At 42.7% G+C, this 21,679-nt stretch overlaps 1 protein-coding gene across 2 annotated transcripts in view; it reads right to left on the reverse strand.

Moving 5' to 3' along the window:
- Window positions 1-11,419: 11,419 nt before the first annotated feature.
- DIP2B (disco interacting protein 2 homolog B) overlaps window positions 11,420-21,679 on the reverse strand; it is a 224,352-nt gene continuing 214,092 nt past the window's right edge. For both annotated transcript variants that reach the window (XM_044915421.1, XM_021704908.2), the window contains 4 exons: window positions 21,451-21,525; window positions 19,388-19,565; window positions 17,452-17,575; window positions 11,420-15,552 (listed from right to left, as the gene is read on the reverse strand). In XM_044915421.1, coding sequence (XP_044771356.1) covers window positions 15,300-15,552; window positions 17,452-17,575; window positions 19,388-19,565; window positions 21,451-21,525 — 630 coding nt within the window. In that variant the 3' untranslated portion in view covers window positions 11,420-15,299. The remainder of the gene's footprint in view (window positions 15,553-17,451; window positions 17,576-19,387; window positions 19,566-21,450; window positions 21,526-21,679) is intronic.

Below are 21,679 nucleotides of genomic sequence, written 5' to 3' on the forward strand. Positions count from 1 at the left end.
TCTAGAACTAGTCTGTGGGCCCTGGGAGCAATGGACAACTATCCCTCCTACTTTTATAGAAGCTTCTCACAGTCAAACCAATCTTACCGACAGTGGGCCCCTGACCCAAGCTGGCCATCAGAGTCTCCCCTATGGACATTTATTTTTTATCAAAACTTGGTCTTTCTCTAGGTGAATGGACCTAAAGCTTAGGAGCTTTGTAATGAGCCTCTTCCATCTGTGAACAATGCAGATGAGCTGAGAGAGCAAACCAGTGGCTTTCTAGGCCCTCGTTCTAGAACCTGCCTGAGATGCAGCTGCCTGCCACAGCCCTGAGGTTCCACAAGCCATCCTTTGTCCTTGAAATGAATAGCACTTTTCTATTTAAGCTAGCTTACTTTGGTTGCTGTGATCTCTAGAGTCCTATCTATTACACCTGGATACAGGAGAAATAATTTCCTTGTGACTACCTACCTCCCCTTCTCTGTACCCTATCACCTTAGTCCAAGCTATCAATACTTCTTGCATTGTCTGTTGCGGTAGCCTCCTAGCTGGTACCACTAATAAAACCCTATAATGAGTTAAGTATTGGTTACTGTTGTGTGGTTGGATTGTATAAGTAAGCAAATTATTTACCTTCAAGATTATTATTAAAGAGTTGTAGCAAGACAGCTTGGAACTAAAATTCAGCTTACTGGAGGAACCTTCTTTATGTTGGTCAGAGCAGCCTGCATGTATCATGCACCTTTGTAAGCCCCCAGGTAGTGACATTGAGTGGTGCTCTGAGGGCAGGAGAGTCAAATCCTTACACCAAAAACAAATCTGTTCACATGAGAACAAATCACCAGCCCTTCTAGGATGGAAGAAGCCCAGTGTTGTCAACTATCAAGTGGCCACTTAGTCTCCTGAAGAAAGAGTGTCACATTGGGAGTTCAGTATTGGTTTGTGTCAATGTTTAAGTGAAGATTCAGAGATAGCAGTAGCTAAATAAGCCTTGGTAAATGGAAGTCTAGGCTACTGGGCCCTAACATAGTCTCCATCTCTGCCACTGTGGCTACTCCATACATGTGCTCATTGTGCCAATTCTGAGATGCTCAGTGGCGAGCTGACATCAATCAGCCGAGTCATTTCGTTTATATGGATGTTCAGTGTCTCTCTCATGGTGGATGCTTTATAGTGGCATTGACATGTGAAGCAAAGATCTTCATACTTTGTTCTCCCTCCCCTGTATCTATCCATAGACCTCTACTCCAGACCTTGTTGTATCCAGTCTTCCAGTCTTTTTCCTTTCAAGACACTGACCAACTGGTTAGGCCATTTGCCACTGCCCATGAATCCATTTATATTCTCACTTTGAGCTACTTCTTGCACAGAACGGGTGATCATTTTAATATCTGCCTGTTGGGAAGATTTCCCTTGAAACAGAATGGCCATAACCCACTCATAGACCCAAACCATAACCCAGCCATATACCAGACTTGGGCTTTTCCCACCAGCTTCACAGGACTCTTCCCCCATGCTCCATTACAGCCATAGGTATGAGCTGAGTGAAGAACACTGGTGCAACTGTAGTGTGTAACATGGGGTTCTGGGGACCCTGCTCATGCAGATTGCTTGTGTCCTCTGATCCTGCTTAGGCTTGATCCCAGGTGTAACATTTCCATCTTATGATGGATTGGTACTGGGCCCATCTGACTTTATGACTTGGTGTGTCTGACACAATCCAGCCAGTGATGGAAAGTTCCAGATGCATGGTCACTTGGTGTCCCGTGGTCAACCTTTCCATCTCCATTGTGGCCCAGTGGCCCACGAGAAGCTGCCTTTCAAACGGCATATAATTCTCTGCTACAACTCGCATGTTCTTGCTCCAGGATTTTAATAGTTTGCATTGTGATTCTTCCACTGGATCTTGCCATGAACTTCACCTCCACCACCATGGGTCTGCCATATCATATGGCTCCAAAACTTACTTAAAGTCGTCTCCTGGTATATTGTGCAGAGCAGTATAACCAGGGATAGAATGTGTTGTCTTCACAACCTGAAGAGGCCTACTAAGGACTGTGTTTCCTTCTTGGAGAAAGAGCATGTAAGATGCATTAACTTGTTGTTGTTGTTGTTGTTGTTTAAGTAAGCTATGCCTAATGTGGGGCTTGAGCTTATGACCCAGAGATCAAGAATCGCATGCTCTATTTACTGAGCCAGCCAGGTGCCTCAGTAATTTGTTTTTTTATGTCAGGAGATATGTCAGCAAAGCTCCTGGCTGCTAGACCTCTGACTCTTCAGAGTTGATTTCCCATCCTCTGGATTGCATGCAGCTTACCAAGACCTTCAGTGTACTAACTACTTCTTGTTCCCATCTGTCTCATCAGAGTGATGTCATGTAACATACTCTGGGACAAGACTATAAATGTATATTCTTATGCCTTCTATGTGAATGTGAAATACTTCTGATTCTCTTCCTACAAAACTTTTAAAAATTGATATATAATTGACATATAAAATTATATGTTTCAGATGTACAACATGATTTGATATATTATGTATTACAAAATGATCCCCACAGTAAGTTGCAATAGTTAACATCCATCACTGCACATAGTTACAAATTTTTTTATCTTTTGAGGAGAACAGACTGGAATAGAAAAGGACCCATTTGTCAAGTCAGTGGCTCCATACCATACCATGTACCTGAGACCATATTAATCCGATCTAGCAAAGATACCAGATCAGATACAATGGCTACAATTGAGGCTACTAGTTGGTTAAGCTTGTACTCGTATACTGCAATCCTCCGGGATCCATGAGTTTGCGTAGAACCAGACTGGTGTATTAGATAGAGCTTAAACAGGGACAATTACCTCTGAATCCTGACATCCTTACAGGTGGCACTAATCTCCCCATTCCCCCCCCCCCGAGATGCAATATTATTATCGTTATTGATTATTTGGCTGATTTGGGAGCAGTTTCAGAGGTTTCTCCATTTCTGGGCTTTCAGTTCTATCCCATTGATTGATAGGTCTCTCATGCCAGTACCGTAGCTTTGTGGTAGGTTTTGAAATATGGAAGTGTGAGTACTCCAACTTTGTTCTTTTTCAAGACTGTTTTGACTTTTCTGAATCCCTTGCATTTCCATGTGCATTTTAGGATCAGCTTATCCACTTCTGCCAAAGAGGCATCTGGGATTTTGAGAGAGATTGTATTGAATCTGTAGATCAATTTGGAGGGTATTGCCATCCTAACAATATTAAATTTTCCAATCCTTGAACATGGGGATGACTTTCCATTTTAAAGATTTTATTTTATTTGAGAGAGAGAGAGAGATACTGAGAGAACAAGTGGGAGGAGGGGCAGAGGGAGAAGCAGACTCCCTGCAGAGCAGGGAGCCCGATGTGGGACTCGATCCCCAGGATCATGACCTGAGCCAAAGGCAGACGCTTAACCGACTGAGCTACCTCGGCACCTTGACTTTCCGTTGCAGATCTTCTTTAGTTTCTTTCAATGATTTTGTAGTTTTCAGTATGTAAGTTGGCACTTTGGTTAAATTTATTAAGTATTTTATTCCTTTTTATGCTATGTTAAATAGAACTGGTTTTTAAATTTTATTTTTGGAATGTTCATTGTTAGAAAATAGAAATAAAATAGATATTTTTGTATTGCTCTTGTATTCTGCCACCTTGTTGAACTTGTTTAACAGTTTGTGTGTGTGTAGGATTTTGTATGTACAAGTCATTTCATCTGTGACTAGAGATAACTTTAATTCTTCCTACCCAATCTGGATGCCTTTTCTCCTCTAAGTGCTCTCAGTTGAACCTCCAGTACAATGCGGAATGAAAGTGGTGAGAACAGACTTTCTTCCACTGTTCCCAACCTTAGAGAGAAAGCATTCAGTTTTTACTATTAAGTATTGTGTAAGCGGTGAGTTTTTCATCGATGGTCTTTATCAGATCGAGTCACCTTCATCTTTGAAGACTTTCACTGGATACAGAACTCTGAGGTGACAGTTGTTCTTGTTTTTTCCCTCCCAGCACTCTAAATATATTGTTCTGTGTTCTTCTGGCTTCCGTTATTTCTAATGAAAAATTGGTTATCATTTATGCCATTTTTCTCCTATATGTAATGTGTTACTTTTACTTGGCTTCTTTGAAGACTTTTGCTTTACTGGAGTTTAGCAGTTTGCCCATGATCATGCCTACATGTGGTTTTCTTTCTTTTTTTTTTTTAATTTTACATTTTTTTTATTTTTAAAGATTTTATTTATTTGAGGCGGGGGAGCAGAGGGAGAGGGACAAGCAGACTCCATGCTGATCATGGAGCCCGATGTGGGGCTCAATCTCACGACCCTGCGATCGTGACCTGAGCCGAAATGAAGAGTTGGATGCTTAACCAAGTGAGCCACCCAGGTGCCCCCACATGTGGTTTTCTTCATACTGCTTGGGAGTTTCTTGAGCTTCCTCAGTCTATACATTTATGTCTTCCCAAATTTGGGGACCTTTTGCCAGTATTTCTGCAAGTATTTTTTATGTCCCATTCTCCCTCTCATCTTTGTGGAACTGCAATTGCAGATATGTTAGACCACTTGATATTTTCCCACAGGACTCTGAGGCTTTATTTTTTTCCTCCAACCTTTTTTTCCTCTGTTCTTCAGATTAGGTAATCCATCTATCTTTAAGTTTGCTTTTCTTTATTATGCTATCTTTAGTCTGCTGTTCAGCTCATTAAGTCCTTGAATTATTCATCTCAATTATTGTACTTTCCAGCTCTGGAATGCCCATTCTTTTTTTTTTTTTTTTTTTAAGATTTTATTTATTTATTTGACAGAGAGAGACACAGCGAGAGAGGGAACACAAGCAGGGGTCAGTGGGAGAGGGAGAAGCAGGCTTCCCGCTGAGCAGGGAGCCCGATGCGGGGCTCGATCCCAGGACCTGGAATCATGACCTGAGCCGAAGGCAGACGCTTAACGACTGAGCCACCCAGGCGCCCCTGGAATGCCCATTCTTTCTTTATAGTTTCTGTTTCTCTGCTAGATTCCTTATCTAGGAATTCTTTATCATCCATTTGTGTGTACATTTCCCTTTAAGTCTCAGTATATATGTAATAGCTGATTTGAGGCTCTTGACTGCTATTGCACATTTGAGTGATTTTACAGTTGGTATCTATTGACTGATTTCCTTTTCCCTGAGTAAAGATCATATTTTTCTGTTTCTTCACATTTCTAGTAGTGTTATTACTGGAACAAATTATATTGCTTTACAGAGTGATTTTTTATTTCAGAAGGCAGTTAATTTGAGAGGACTTAATTTGCAATCTTTTTCCTGTCATGGACAATGGCTGAAATTTCTGCTCAACTCTTTCAATTTCCAGCTGCTTCCCTCCCACCCCCCACCAGCAACTATAGGTTTTCCTCCATGTAATTTAGTTGAGCCACCAGCCAAAGATTTTGACACATTCTATATGCAGATTTGAGGATTTACACCTTCTGGGGCTCTCTCCCTTCATAGATTTCCCACCTAACTACTCTCTGGCTTCCCTGCCAACATGGAACTCTATCTTTTTATACCTTAAGCCAGTAGGCAGTGGTTATCACTGAAGCTGCTTGAAATTATGATGATGTCCTCAGACACACACACACACACACACACAAAATCACACACAAATGTCACCTATTGCATTTCATCTTTCAAAAGTAGTTACCCTCCAGGGCGCCTGGGTGGCTCAGTTGGTTAAGCGACTGCCTTCGGCTCAGGTCATGATCCCGGAGTCCTGGGATCGAGTCCCGCATCGGGCTCCCTGCTCGGCGGGGAGTCTGCTTCTCCCTCTGACCCTATCCCCTCTCATGCTGTTTTTCTCTCTCTCTCTCTCTCAAATAAATAAATAAAAAATTAAAAAAAAAAAAAAGACAAAAGTAGTTACCCTCCAGTTTCTGTCTTCTGTGGGTCATTTTCCAGTGCCTTCAAATAAGTAAAAAAAAAAAAAAATATATATATATATATATATGTGTGTGTGTGTGTATGTAATATATATATATATATATATAGTTCAAATTTTAAAAATTCTATCTCTGGGAGGATTAATCTGACCAGGTTATTCCATCATTATCAGACACTAGAGGCTCATGCTATTTTTATGTTTATTGTGTATTCAGCAATCTAATAAACGCCTATTTGTTTATACATTTGTAGATTCTCTTGTATTTTCTACATAGACTAGCATATCATCACCAAATGTTTTTGTTCCTTTGTATCCCATTCATGTACCTCATTTCTTTCTCCCTAATGTGCTAGCTATAATCTCAAGTGTAATGCTGAATAGAAAATGAGCATCCTCATCATTGTTTTGACTTTCATGGTAGTGCTTCCCAAGTGTCATTAAGTTGTTGCTGTTTTTTTTTTTTTTTTTTACTGTAGGCTTTTGATAGATGTTCTGTCAGTTCAAGAAGTCTTTCTGTTCCTTGCTTGTTGAATTTTTTTATTAGTCAGTGTTGAGGTTTATCTTGTCTTTCCTGAATCTATTGAGATGACTATATGGTTTTGACCTTCAAGCTGTTGATAAAATTCCTTATATAGATTTTTCTAATGCTGAACTATCCTTGGTCTGACCCTCTTTGAACCTCATCTGTTATTTCTTACACATTACTGGGCTTGCTTTGCTAGTGTGGAAGATTGTACTTTCCAGTACAGTATCTCCACATATATCCACCAAAGTCTCTCCCATCCCATATGCTCTTTCACAATCTGACTTTGCCTCTCTCTCAAGACACAGTGTCATCTCCCTTGAAATCTGGGCTGAGCAGTGGAATGCAACCGAAGTGGTGTATGACTTCCAAGATGAGAAGTTTACAGCCTAACATGCTCTTTCTCCTGATGTTTCTTTTGAGAACCTGGCTGCATGTTCCAAGAAGCCCAAGCTATGAGGAAAGGCTACATTGAAGTGCTTTGGTCAATAGTCCCAGCTGAGCCTAGTCTTTGTTATCTAAGTCTGGGCTTCAGAGGTGCAGGTAAAGATGCTCAGATGATTCCAGCCCCAGGCTGTTCAAATCACCCCACACAATGGAGTTTTTGCAGCCAAGGCCAGACATCTTGGAGTGGAGATGTCATTCCTGCTGTGCTTTGTCCATTTCATGATGCACAGGATGTGTTTGTATGGCTTTATTTTATTTATTTATTTATTTTATTTATTTGACAGAGAGAGATAGCGAGAGCAGGAACACAAGCAGGGGGAGTGGGAGAGCGAGAAGCAGGCTTCCTGCCGAGCAGGGAGCCCGATGTGGGACTCGATCCCAGGACCCTGGGATCATGACCTGAGCCGAAGGCAGACGCTTAACCGGCTAAGCCACACAGGCGCCCATGTAAGGCTTTGTTTATGCCACTACATCGGGGGGGGGGGTGTATTACACAGTAACTGAAACAGCTAGGTTTTATTTATAATTTGCATCTTTTCACAAGTGAGATTGCTTTATTTAAAAACTGCCCTAGGGGGCACCTGGGTGGCTCAGTTGGTTAGGCGACTGCCTTCGGCTCAGGTCATGATCCTGGAGTCCCGGGATCGAGTCCCGCATCGGGCTCCCTGCTCGGCAGGGAGTCTGCTTCTCCCTCTGACCCTCCTCCCTCTCATGTTCTTTGTCTCTCATTCTCTCTCTCGCAAATAAATAAAATCTTTAAAAATAAATAAACAAATAAATAAAATAAATAAAAACTGCCCTAGGGGGGCACCTGGGTGGCTCAGTCATTAAGCGTCTGCCTTAGGCTCAGGTCATGATTCCCGGGGTTCTGGGATCGAGTCCCGCATCGGGCTCCCTGCCCAGCGGAAGCTTGCTTCTCCCTCTTTCACTCCCCCTGCTTGTGTTCCTTCTCTTGCCGTGTCTCTCTCTGTCAAATAAATAAATAAAATCTTTAAAAAAACCCAAACAAACCCAAAACTGCCTTAGTCTGATTTTGGTATCAAGAGGAGTTGGATGGCTTTTTCTTTTATAGGTGAAACTGGAATTGTCTTCCTTGTGGGTTTGGTCAAATTCACATTTTCTCTTTCTTGACTTTTCAAATTGCATAGTATATAGAAAGTTATCCATTTCATTTAAAATTCAAGTTTACTGCAAAATGACAATAATCCCCTAAGATTAAAAAAAATACCATAGCTGTAGTTATATTCTTTGTGTTTCCTACTAGGTGTGTGGGTGTCCAAGCACACATGAATTTTCCTAGAGATTTTATTGGGTTATTTTTTAAGAAACTAGCTTCTGGCTTTGTTGAACCTTTTCTATTTTCTTTGTTTTCTATTTATTAATTTCTATTTCCCTCCTTATTTTCTTTCTTCTACTTTCTTAGAGGGTCTTTACCTTTGCTTAGTTGAATACAACTTATTTTTAGTTTTTTTTAATAAATGCATTTAATATAAATTTCCCTTATATCTGCTTCTTAGGAATTCTCATTATTTGCAAGTTCCAGGTCTTATTTTGTCAGGATATTTATTTATAGAAATTATCTCAGAAATGAGTGTTCATCTTCCTGAGAACAGAGGTTCAGAGAAGTGAATGAGGTCATCAGGTGACCTCTATCAACTTCCTCCTAGAGGATCTTGCCTCTACCCAGTTTTATTGAGAAAAAAGTGCTTCCTCCTCTCAAAAGCTAATCCTTCTACCTGTTCTCTGAATCTCTGCCCCTCCGACTTCCCCAATGATCTTTTTTGGTCAGTTATCCCTCACTGCTGTATTTGGATGTTCTCCCTTCCTACTGGCTCTTTCTTCTGACACAGGAATATTTTATTTCTTCCATCCTTTTAAAAAACATCCTCCCTTGATTCTACATCCCTCATTTAACTACTGTACCACCTCTTTTTTTGTCCGTAGAAACTTCTGGAAAAGAGTAGCTCTTCAGTCTGTTCAGTCACCTTTCCCATCACTCCTCTCTTGAACCAGTTTGCTGGCTTCTGCCCCCAGAGCTGCAAATGAAACCACCCTGACCAGAGTCACCAGTGACTACCCCACTGCCAGATGCAGCAGAGGCTGGCCAATCCGTTATACTCAGCTTCACTATAGCCTTTGGCATGGCTGACCACTCCCTCTTTAAAACTCTTCCTATGATTTCTTTGCCCCTGCCTCTCCGGGCACTCCCTCTCCTTCCTCCACCAGTCTTCGTATGCTGTTGTTTCCCATAGCTCCCTTACTGATCCTTTTCTCACTCTACAGGATCTTCCTTGGCAATGTCATCCACTTCCCGGGTTCAACTACCACTTTTTTTTTTTTAAGATTTTTAAATTTATTTGAGAGAGAGAGAATGAGAGAGCACGAGAGGGGGGAGGGGCAGAGGGAGAAGCAGACCCCCCGCTGAGCAGGGAGCCCGATGCGGGACTCGATCCCGGGACTCCGGGATCATGAGCTGGGCAGAAGGCAGTTGCTTAACCGACTGAGCCACCCAGGTGCCTCTCAACTACCCTTTTAAAAGGATGTCTCCCAAATATCTAGTTCATGGCCAGCGCTCTCTTGAGGCAGAGACCTAAATATTCAGCTGCCTGCTGAACTTCCTCACTTGCATGTGCCATTGCATCTCAAATGAACATGACCAAAATGGAACATGCCATCTTTTTTCCCACATCTGTTCCTTTTCTTTTGTTCCCTACCTTGGTAAATGACCCCACATCTACCTAACTCCCCAAGGAGTTATTTTGGATTCCTCCTTCTTTAGCCTGAATATCCAGTCATTGAAATCTCACTGCCTCCCAAGTTTGCATGCACTGCCTCGTCTCCATCCCGTCACCGTCTTGGCTGAAGTGTCCTTGCTCTATCCCTGCGGTTTCTGCAAAGGCCTCCCAACCAGTCTCCCTGCCTTGGCTTTTATCATTTTCCCTGCCGACACCAATCCATGTCCTATACCACCAGCATAATTTCCTAGGTTGCAAATTTGAGTATGTCATTCCCTTGCTCTAAACTTCTCATTGGCTCTCTTTAGTCCTCTGGATAAAGTCCAAAATTCCTAGCAAGATACACAAAGCCCTTGGTGATCTGTGCTTGGATCAAGCCTCCATAGATAACTAGCTTTAACTTTTCTCCCTTCAAACCCTCCATCCTAATAACGAATGGTAGTTCGCAGAAAATCCAATTCTGCCTTTCTACTTGTTGCTTTATGTGGCTGTCTCATCCTTCAAAACTCAGTTCAGGAGCGCCTGGGTGGCTCAGTCAGTTAAGCGTCTGCCTTCAGCTCAGGTCATGATCCCAGGGTCCTGGGATCGAGTCCCGCGTCAGGCTCCCTGCTCAGCAGGGAGTCTGCTTCTCCCTCTCCCTCTGTCCCTCCCTGGCTCGTGCTCTCAAATAAATAAAATCTTTAAAAACAAAACTCAGGGCACCTGGGTGGCTCAGTTGGTTAAGCGACTGCCTTCGGCTCAGGTCATGATCCTGGAGTCCCGGGATCGAGTCCCACATCGGGCTCCCTGCTCGGCAGGGAGTCTGCTTCTCCCTCTGACCCTCCTCCCTCTCCTGCTCTCTGTCTCTCATTCTCTCTGTCTCAAATAAATAAATAAAATCTTTAAAAAATAAAAAAATAAATAAAAACAAAACTCAGTTCCGATGTCACCTCTTCCAGCAAGTAGTCCTCATTATTCCCCCTCATCATTGGATTGGGTGCCTGTCCTACCTGCTGCCACTGTCCACCCTTTCTCATAACCCTTAATATATTGTACTGTTTTCCTGGATCTCCTTGAAAGCAGTGACTTAATTTTCTCTCTTTAGCTTCAGTTCTGTTGCAGTGTCTTGGGCCTAATGGGTAGACATTCAATAAATGTATGTTAGGTGAAAAATATGTTCTCAGCTGCCTAAATAGGTTGGACAGTAATAGTTCAAGGACCAGTTTTAGTGTTGGAGAACACGCACAATTTGATGGGCTCACGTTAAATTGAAACCAAGACATGAAGAACAAATGACATCACTTTAGTGAAGGCTGAAATCCAGTCCAACCACAGATTAGAAAAAAAAAAAAAATTTATGATCCATAGTTTAAAACTACCACATGCCACGTGGGTAGGAGGAAACCTAAACTTTAATTGTTCCTGACAAAGGCTTCTTAGTTTTCTTTTTCTTTTTTTTTTTAAAGATTTTATTTATTTATTCATTAGAGACAGAGAGAGAGAGGCAGAGGGAGAAGCAGGCTCCCAAGGAGCAGGGAGCCCGATGTGGGACTCGATCCCAGGACGCTGAGATCATGACCCAAGCCGAAGGCAGACGCCCAACCATCTGAGCCACCCAGGCGCCCGGCTTCTTAGTTTTCAAAATGACCCTCTTGTGTTCCTTGATTTGTCTTCCTGTTACAGCACTGATTTACTGTAACTTTGGATCTCTGTGTTCATTTTCCTTAGACCACTCTAGCTATCTTTAGGTCTTACCATCTGAGGTTAAATTTAAAATTTATCAGTTCCAATTTATCAATCTTCCCAATGTGTGAAGCATTAAACACAATCAGGCATCAATATTTATTAACACAAGACAAAGGAAACACATTCAATGAGTTAATAGAACACTGTCCAGCCAGATGTTAAATTTAAAAATGTATATCTAGTCTAATTTCAAATAAATAAAAAAACTTTATACATAATTACACAGTACTATAGTTTGAATTTGACACTGGTAAATATCTTGACAGAAAGTAAACAAAACATCATTTAGGACTAAAAAATTATTCTTATATCTTTACACACTCTTCCTGTGGACAAATAACATGGCCCATCTACACATACCTAGACCAGAAATGTTTTATGAATGATAAAGAAAAGGCCTATTGTGTATTTGGAGTACTGCAGCTTCTTGCTCCAAATACTCTTGCTTTTACATCAAAGCAGACAACAAAAACAACACTAAGGCATAGGTCATGTTGGAGTTTGAGGGTGAGGTGATTACTCCTCATTGCTTTAGTCTAAAAGATTGCTGGATATTCAAGGAAAGTAATTTATTTGGCCAAGATATTGAGCACCATGCCTGGGGCGGAGACCTTAACAAAAAAACCTAAGGCCTCAGGCCCTTTGTTGATTCAACAAAAGCATTAAGCAAGCACTGCCCAGGGACTAAAGAAAGGAGACACACTTATATTACCAACAGACAGGCAATGGTCCCTAAACAGCCCGAGGCAGCACAACTTCGTGAGGAAAGGGCTTGATGGTGGCGGTGGTCTGGACCGGGCCCCCTTTCTGAGGCAGCAAGTAAATAAAGGCTGTGGATTCACACCCATGCCCGTTAGCCTGCCGGTCATTCCCAGGGTCTCACTGATGCAGGAGATGACACTTGTGCAGCTCTAAGAATCCCCTGGGCTTAGGAATTTTCCTGAGGCAGCCCCTTCCTGATCTACCTCAATTACTTCTGCTGAGAGGCAGAAAGAGGTTCAAAAGCTGTTAGATGAATGGATTTCTCTTAACTGAAATGGGGGCTTGCTATTAATCTCGTTGTCTTTTTCACAGGCATAAAATAAAAACCCAGACAGAATGTGTTCCAGAGTTTTGGCTAGGCTGTTTCTATCGGTAATGGCCTTTTGGGTCTGTCCTAAGAGTCCATTCTACCACAAAGGTTCTACTTAACGTGGAAAGGGCAAGAGCACTGTGTCATCAGGAGGAAGTTTTCTTATCCAAGTCTGTACCAGACTAGGCATTAAAACTACAGATGACCCCTCAAACACCCACAGGCTAACGACTGGACTGTCTTCCCCTTCCAGAGGATCCTTTACCACAGTTACTGAGAAGGTCCCGAAGACATAGCTCAGCTTTCTTTCCTCCACTAGCATATTCTGGTTTTGGGGAATATGCAAAAGATCAGTAAAGCAGCCACAAGGTAGAAAGCAAAAACTAAAGATAAATCAGAGGCCTGAGGAACTACAAACCCAGATAATCAGACCCTAAGTAACTGGGAGTTGACCATACTCTGAGATTACTGGAGTAACTTATTTGAAAGAATGAGTACACATCACCTCTGCCCAATACTGTAGCTACTAGCCATACGTGGCTATCTGAAAACTTGAAGTATGGGTAGTCCGAACTGAAATGTGCTTAATACACACTGGGTTTCAAAGACTTAATATGAAAAAAAAGAAAAGAAAGTATCTCAATCCCTTTTCATATTGATTCCACATGGAAATTATAGTATTTTTGATATACTGGGTTAAATAAAAGATATTAAAGTCAATTTCACTGGTTTCTTTTTACTTGTGCAAATGTGGTTACTAGAAAATTTAAGATGACCGATGTGGCTCACATTATGTTTCTACCAGACACCCTAACTTGTGCAGTAAGAATTTTCAAAGCAACCCATAGGATAAGACTCTGCCTATATTTTTTTCTTAGAACTCGTGGATTATGGAGATAGAACTATTTAATCCTCAGGATCCCTTGCTTTGTTTAGTGAATCATTAAAAACTATTGTAAGAAATTACTTTCCAAATAAGCAGGCTGTTCTTTCTGCAAACTGAACCGTAGCTAGTCACTGGGATTTCCTGCCCCAATGTAAGTACTTTTTTTCTGTACATCTTAGAACCTCTTCCATCATGTGTAAATTAATTTCATCCAAAATGTCAAAAAAGAGATCTGGAACTGGAAAATGTCTTGAGGTCTGCCCTCAGCAGAGAAAAAACTGGGAGGAAAAGAGGCTTATGTAAAAGGGAGGCAAGAAAGTGGCTTGGAGCCACAAGACTGAAGGGCAGCCCCCGAGAGTGACGAAGGGTCTGGGCTTTGCATTATAAACCTTATTTTCAGGGTAATTACAAGTCTTAAAAATTGTTTAAAAACATATTTAGTTTACATGATGTTACAGTGGGGTAAATAATATGTATTATTAAAATAGTCTAAATAAATATTTACACAATAGACCAGAGTGGGTCCATTCTGATATAACAAGTTAACTCTGTTCACTTGGAGCTTTTCTTTTTTTTTTTTAATTTTTAAAAATATTTCTGTAAGAAAAAAATAATAAAATTCAACTATATTCAAATACATGAAGTATCAGACCAAAGAAAGGAAACCGAGCCAGAGGCCAAACTCAGTCCCACGCTCAGTCCACTTGGCCTGGGCACCACAGTTATTTCAAAAGAGTTTCTTGCATACATCAGACTTCCCCTATTTCAGCATAAGCCTCACTATTTTGGCAACCCAAATCGGTCAGTTTTGAGATCTGTAGTTATGTCACCTTTATGGTTTCCCGTGACTGCTGATCCCACTGCCTTCCCAGCCTGTCATTCTTGTTCCTAAAATCCCTGCCCTCATGAACTGGAAGAACAGAGGACACTCTTCAGTTTTCCGAAGAGAAGCTATATGGATAAACTGGAGACGAAGTTGACAATAGGCCTGGAAAAAGAGGAAATCCTAAAATCTTATGTAGTCACTCTAAATCTGAAACACAGTTTCAACACTGGGGGCCGCAGTGAGTTCTTGTGGTTTCTTAGGATAGGGTGGGATCTAATGAAGCTTAGCCTTTTCATAACAGTTTGATTTTTAAACCGAGATTTTTCAGCTTGTAGAAACAGGTTGAATTCTTAAAAGCTTAAGCTGATTCTGGGAATGCAAGCTTGAAAAACAGAGGCAGCTTTCGTTTATAAAATACATGAGCCAACAGAGACATAGTACAATGTGCAGCGAAACCTGCAAACAATTTGCACTTTTTAGTTACCTATTCAATTACACTGCATTAAGAGAATATTGAAATTCTCACCAAGTAGAAATGCTTCTACTTTAGTTATCATGACTACACACGCCAATTCTTCAATTGTTTAGCTGAATTGTGTGTATTCTTATTTACACGTTTAAAACACTGGTCAAAATGTTTTACTCTCAAGAATTATATATATATAAAGTAACTCTCCTATTCAGTGGGTTATTTGATTTGCTTATTATGGGTCAGCAGAAAATAAGCTGAGCAGTTCCACGTCAACAAACCTGCAGAAAGTCCAGCTATGGTAAAATGGCAGAATACAGTACAGAGCGGGGAACTGGAGAACTCCCGACTACCCCCTTCATGTGAATTCATTAAACTCCCTTACAAAATTCTAAAACAGCATTAGATAAAAATACAAGTATATACAACAGATGAAAAAAATGCAACATGCATGGAATTGCTTTAGTAACGTGCTGCTCACGCTATGTCAAAGCTCATGACTAATGGACTGTTAACATTTTTTTCATTTGCTACCATACGATTCCCCTTTCCTGTGTGTCCTGTGATTGCAGAATCCCACAGGATGAGATGAAGGATATAATGTAACCATCTCAGCTTATTTCACATCATATGAAGCTTGCTCCTAGTCACTGGTCTTTGGTCCTTGTGGTTTTTCAGGATGGCCCCCCTGTGATCCCCACAAGGCTGGTTACATGTTATAAGCCACATAGATGGGGTCTAACTGGTCCGCCAGGAAGCTGTCACGGAGGTGCATCCTCTGCTTCTCTCCTCTGGAGTTGATGGGGATAACACCTGGGTCCACCACCACCACGACGCCAACGATGAGGTAATGCTCTTCCAGGACCACGTTTGTCACTAAAGGAACCAGATCTAGGGCTTCCTGTTCAGAGCCACACAGTTCCACAACCACCACAAGCAAGTTGGTCCATGTGAACACGGCACTGAAATTTCAATGACATTCAGTTAACGTGTCATTACATTTACCAGGCATCTTTCATAGTATCTGCTTAAGACTTATCCCAATTTCCCTGACAACTGTCTTCTCTCTCGGATCCAAGCAGAAGGCTAGCAGCCATGCCTGCCATGACCTTGCCCCTGTGATCGCAGCTGATTTAGCTGAGCCATCTACAATCTCTCGGGGGTTTGGCAATGGGTTTGAAAGTTGTTAGCTGGTCATGAGAACTAAGCACATGTGAAAGTTCTGGGGTAGCCGGGTGTCCAGAGCAGCACAGAGAATGGCTCTTCTGGGACGAGAGAAAGAATGAAGTGGATGCTTCTATGGCTCTAGAAAGTGAGAGGGCAGTGGTTCCTGATGGCCTTCCCATCCCTTACTTCTACCTTTCTTGAGATCCAGAGAGACTCTTAGGAACCTCTGAGGTAGCCAGGTATTCTTTTCATTAACTCTCTTTTGCTGAAGTTTTTTTTGAAGAGAGTTTCTGTTATTTGCAACTGAAGAGCTTTGACAAAGATAATATTCTGAGGTCCAAAAGGAAGGGAGTGGACCTCTCATCTGTGCTTAGTGCACCATACAGGTGTCTCTCCCATCGGGCCATAAAAGTGACATAAGGTAGAAAGTTGCCTTACATGGAGTGGGACTGCTGGGTTAGAAGGTATGACCTGACCTGTGATATGAAATGTTAAATAGCTTTAAAAAACAGATTCCAATCATTAAAAAAAAAAAATGTACACAATACTTGGTTGCATAAAAAGTCAAAGGTCTAAAAAAAAAAAAAAAAAAAGTCAAAGGTCTAAAACTAGAGGGTAACTATGGCACCTGACTTCTCTGTATTGTTCTTATAATTCATGGGCATTGCTCGGGTCTGGGGAGAGACTCTGACCAAAGTGAGATGAAGATGCTGACAAGGGGCGCCTGGGTGGCTCAGATGGTTAAGTGTCTGTCTTTGGCTCAGGTCATGATCTCACGGTTCTGGGATCGAGCCCCGCGTCAGGCTCCCTGCTCAGCGGGAAGCCTGCTTCTCTCCCTCTCCCTCTACTACTCCCCACTGCTTGTACGCTCTCACGCTCTCTGTCGAATAAATAAATAAAATCTTTAAAAAAAAAAAAGATGCTGACAAAGGAGCATCTAGAAAGCATGAGCAGCCACAGAAAGAATTGCGGCTATTTAGCATGCGTTAAAAAAACAAAAGAAAAAAAAAACCACCACCAAGGAAGGACATACTGCATTAAAAATGTAGAAAAAAAACTGGGTGGATTCTGTATTGTCAAGAATCCAGCATGAAAGCCACTAGGTAAAAACTATCGAGTTTTAATTTTAAGGAATTTTTAGTCAGTGTGAGGCTGGATGTTTCTTTATCAGGGATAATGTGGAGGGAATTCCTACACTGAGAGGGAAGTTGGATGAGGTCATAATGACCTTTTTCATCTGCTTACCATTTGACAGTTTGCTAAGCGCATTCCCATTTGATCTTCCCCATAATTAGGAAATAGCAGAGAAAGTATTTTACATGAGAAAAGCTGCCTAATGTGGGAGAGCTGGGCCTTCAAGCTGGGTCTTTTGAACTTCAAGTCATGGTTCTTCCCACCATATTACACCGACGTTCTAGAGACAGATGATCAGATCTCTTCCGACGGTAAGAATCTATCAGTACTCGACTCCCTGGTGGTTCCACGGAGCCTGTCTCAGGGTCTCCACGACCTCATCTGCCGCAGCAGACAGCACATCAGGACAAGAAAGAATCAGTCCGTTTACTCTCTTACTCCCCTAGGAGTTCTAGGTCTGTAGGGGGTATCTGGTGGGGACGGCTGACTACTTAGATCAGTTTTAACGGACACTACACTACAGTTGGGCCGGCAAACCCATTCTGTGCGGGGGCACTTACCATTCAGCAATGCTCCTGTGGATCCGGGACACTGAGGTCTCGATATCGATCGGGTGGTATCGTAATCCTCTCAGCTCCAGCGTTTCGTCCAGAGCTCCCACCACATATAGTGCATCGTGACGCTCTGACAGAAAGAAAAAGAGAAACCTGGTTCATCAGACATAATGAGCGCAATACAACGCTGGAGTGAAGAGCACCAGGTCAGACTGCCGGCCACGTCACCTGACCCCACCACTCACCAGCTGTGTAACCTTGAACCAATTACTTAAGTCTCCGAGTCCTGCTTCCCCCTCTGTGAGACAGGGAGAACAATACATGGCTGCTGTGAGTATTACATGAGATAATCCAGGTGAGGGAGTTAACATGATGCCTGGTACATTGTAAGTGCTAAAAAAGAATTAGCTATGATGACGATTATTATTACTACTATGTCCCAGGAACTGTGTCCAGTGCTGAGAAGATGACAAAACACGATTCCCGCTCTGAAGACACTCACTGTCTAGTGGGAGAGAAAGACACACAACAGGTGTTCCACCGTTACACGGTAAGCCCCGTGCTAGGAGTGCGCATGAGGTGTGTGTGAGGCGAGCAGAGGACACTCCCTGTGCTCAGTTCAAGGGTTCAGGGAAAGAAAAGCCGAAACCAGGCTAGGCTTTTACGGATAAATAGGAATTAGCCAGGTGACAGCTGGGGGAGGGGTGGAGTAGGGAGAGTGGATTTGAGAGGGAGAAGAAATGAGCATGTGTTGTTCCTAGACATCTGCAAGGAGTCCAAATATAAGGAGTAGGATTACAGAATATGGAGAGATTAGTCCTGGTTATTAATAGGCTTGTAATCCGGCTAGAACATGGCAGAAATCTTTTTTGTTTTAATTGTATGCACACACTGTATACGTAAGGGTACGTATGTGGTTTATGTCTATATAAATACTGCATTTTGAAGAAAGAGATGATTTTGCTAGGTCTACTGAATACAATATTTTCAGGAAAGGGTAAATTTCTGAAAAATTGAGCAAAACAAAGTGCTAGAAGCTGCTGGAGAGAGAAGGATGAGGAGGTCTAGCAGATTCCCACCATATAAGAAGAGCTCATAAAGACTATAATAACAAACGCAACAGAAACACGGCAGTTAAACTCACATCATTTCCATAAGCCAGGAAACAGTATCATTCCCACCGTCCAGGTAGGAAACTGAGAGGCTCAGTGATTGCTCAAGGTCACAAAGCAAATGGCAGAAGTAGGCTTCAAAGCCAGGGCGCCTGGTGAGGGATACCTCCCTCTTCCCCAGTATGTTATCCTGCCTCCCCATGAAACATGGAGAAACTATGGGCGCTGGTCACTATGGAACAGACTCAAGGAGCTTAGGAGAAATGACTTTGCTCTAATTCAGGCCTTTAAAGTCCAGTGAGTTACCTGTATCTGTTCTTGAAGTGATGATACAGCTACTGTTGGGTATTTTTACATGGCCATTAATGCCAGGAGGAAGAAAAGTTGAAGGCAGGCAGGCAGCAGTGAAGCCATGACAGTCAACCGAGCAGAGGGTAAGGGGGGGACTGCTCACACCAGAGCCTTGCCAAGCAGTCTCACATCTAACACCCGTTAGACAGATGAAACACCCATCCTAGGAGCCTGTGCAGGGGTTCGAGTCAGCCAGGAGCACCGCCAGCATCAGGCACGTCTCCGGGACTGTCGGCCGTGCTCACCCACAGTTCAGAGATGCTGACGTGGTACCTGGGGTGCCTGCATCCTAGTTACTCCTCGTGGGGCAAAGTCCTGCTTCAAATGAATATAAATTCATATATGGGTCCAAGAATCACAGCAGGGAATGACTAAATACACACACACGGGACAACGCAAAGGCCGGCTGAGGAAGGCGAGCCAGGGCTACCGGCGGCAAAACAAAGCAGCTGAAGGGAAAGCGCTGGTGAGGAAGCTACCTCCAGTGGCCGCTGTGAGCTCAGTCCGGCGGACAAATCCAAGATATCCTGTCCGCGCCCAGAGTGTCTGCGCGGCATCCCCAAAGCTGAGGCGAGTGTTGAAATGATCAGCTTGAAGAGTCTCACTGTCATAGATGGTGTAATAGCCACTGGCCGTGTGGGGACTGTTCACCCAAATCTACAACAAGAAAAGGGCATCGGTCAATTTCAGCAGGGTCACAGAACTCTAACAATTCAATTCTCTTTGGACGGATTATTATTTTTTTTTAATTCTCATTGTTATAGTAACAACAATAACACAACAAGAAAGGCAGTTGACATTTATCAAGTGTTTCCCATGTGCTAAACAGAGAGAAAAGTACTTTATAGGCCTTATCCCCATCAATCCCGACATATGTGACAATACAGTTCTGTACTATTGTTATTCCCATTTTACAGATGAAAAAACAAGGAGTTAAGTAACTCGTCTAAGATGCAGAAACTGGGACTCACACCCAAGCCTGCGGAGCTGCAGAGCCCACGCTCTTAACCACGACGCTACACCGCCTCCCTGGCTCATTCCTCAGCCCCTTCCAGAGCCCTGCAAATGCATCAAGGGATCACTTCTGTGCTTCTGTGCTAAGGTATAAAGCCCTCAGGAAAACACTACGGGGTATCTGAATTTGCACTGTCAGCATAGCAGTAGCTAACAATGGTAATAACACTAGTATTTATTGCAAACTCATTACGTGACGGGCACTATTCCACGTGCATTACACATACAGGTATTAATGTAGTTAGCTGTTGCACAATTTTTTTTTTTTTTTTAAGATTTTATTTATTTGACAGAGAGAGACACAGCGAGAGAGGGAACACAAGCAGGGGGAGTGGAAGAGGGAGAAGCAGGGGGCGCCTGGGTGGCTCAGTTGGTTAAGCGACTGCCTTCGGCTCAGGTCATGATCCCGGAGTCCCGGGATCGAGTCCCGCATCGGGCTCCCTGCTCGGCAGGGGGTCTGCTTCCCCCTCTGCCCTCTTCCCTCTCGTGCTCTCTGTCTCTCATTCTCTCTCTCTCAAATAAATAAATAAAATCTTTAAAAAAAAAAAAAAAAAAAAAAAAAAAGAGGGAGAAGCAGGCTCCCCGCCGAGCAGGGAGCCCAATGTGGGGCTCGATCCCAGGACCCTGGGGTCATGACCCTAGCCGAAGGCAGACGCTTAACGACTGAGCCACCCAGGTGCCCCAACTGTCGCAAAATTTCATTAGGTGAAATTAGGTGGGTGCAATTATTATTCATGGATGAGAAAACTGAGGCTCAGAGAAAGTGAGTAACTCGCTCAATAGTTACAGGCTGGGAAGTGGCAGAGCGCAGGTCATTTGGCTCCTGTACCTACAACTCTGCTCCCGGTAAACTTCGGGGTGAAACATCAGTGCTCCTCAAATATTTGAGGGCAGAAAAATCAAGTCTTTTTAAAAATCTTTTTAAAAAAAAATCTTGATACTAATACAAAGATGGACACATTTTAGAATAAGAATATAAAATTTCTATGAATTAAAAAAATTTAGTATTTGTGGCTCCTTTCAGTTCCACCCCTTAATAGGTGGAAACAGGTAGGATTTGCCCATTTTCCTTTTCAACTAAGGGAATGTCAGTGGACCAATCTGTGACTAGTTCTAGTCTGGGTGCTGAAATCTTCCCTCCATCCTGGTCTCAATCTCCCTCTTTTTAATCTTGAGCCTTACAGAAAGATTAAAACTCTTTTTTTTGTTTTGTTTTAAATTTATTTGACAGAGCGAGTGCACACAAGCAGGGGGGGCGGCAGGTAGAGAGAGAGGGAGAAGCAGCCTCCCCGCCGAGCAGGGAGCCCAACGCAGGGCTCAATCCCAGGACCCTGAGATCGTGACCTGAGCCGAAGGCAGATGCTTAACGACTGAGCCACCCAGGAGGCCCAGATTAAAACTCTTTTAAAAAAAAGATGAAAATTCACAATGGGGGAAAAGCTAAATCCACAGTTTCACCGACTTCTCGAATGTGAACCCTAAAGTCTTTACTGCCAACTTTACAGATAAAGATAAAAATTATACATACCTCTCCAAGATGAGAGTCTCCAACAGGCCCTTTGGTCTCGGGATTAACAATAACCACTTTCACTCCAGGTAAAATCTGAGCATCAAAGGGAAAACACAAAGACTCAATCAACTCTAATGATCCCTCAGAAATGCAGTCACCCGCCACCCCTCCTTTAGTGAGGCGAGCGAGTGCACAAAGGCAGGAGCTCACTGATGTAGTGCTCACTGCATTGCCCTCAGTGGAGACC

This window comes from Neomonachus schauinslandi, chromosome 5 (assembly GCF_002201575.2).
Source record: "Neomonachus schauinslandi chromosome 5, ASM220157v2, whole genome shotgun sequence".
In the NCBI taxonomy this organism is placed as follows: Eukaryota; Metazoa; Chordata; class Mammalia; order Carnivora; family Phocidae; genus Neomonachus; species Neomonachus schauinslandi.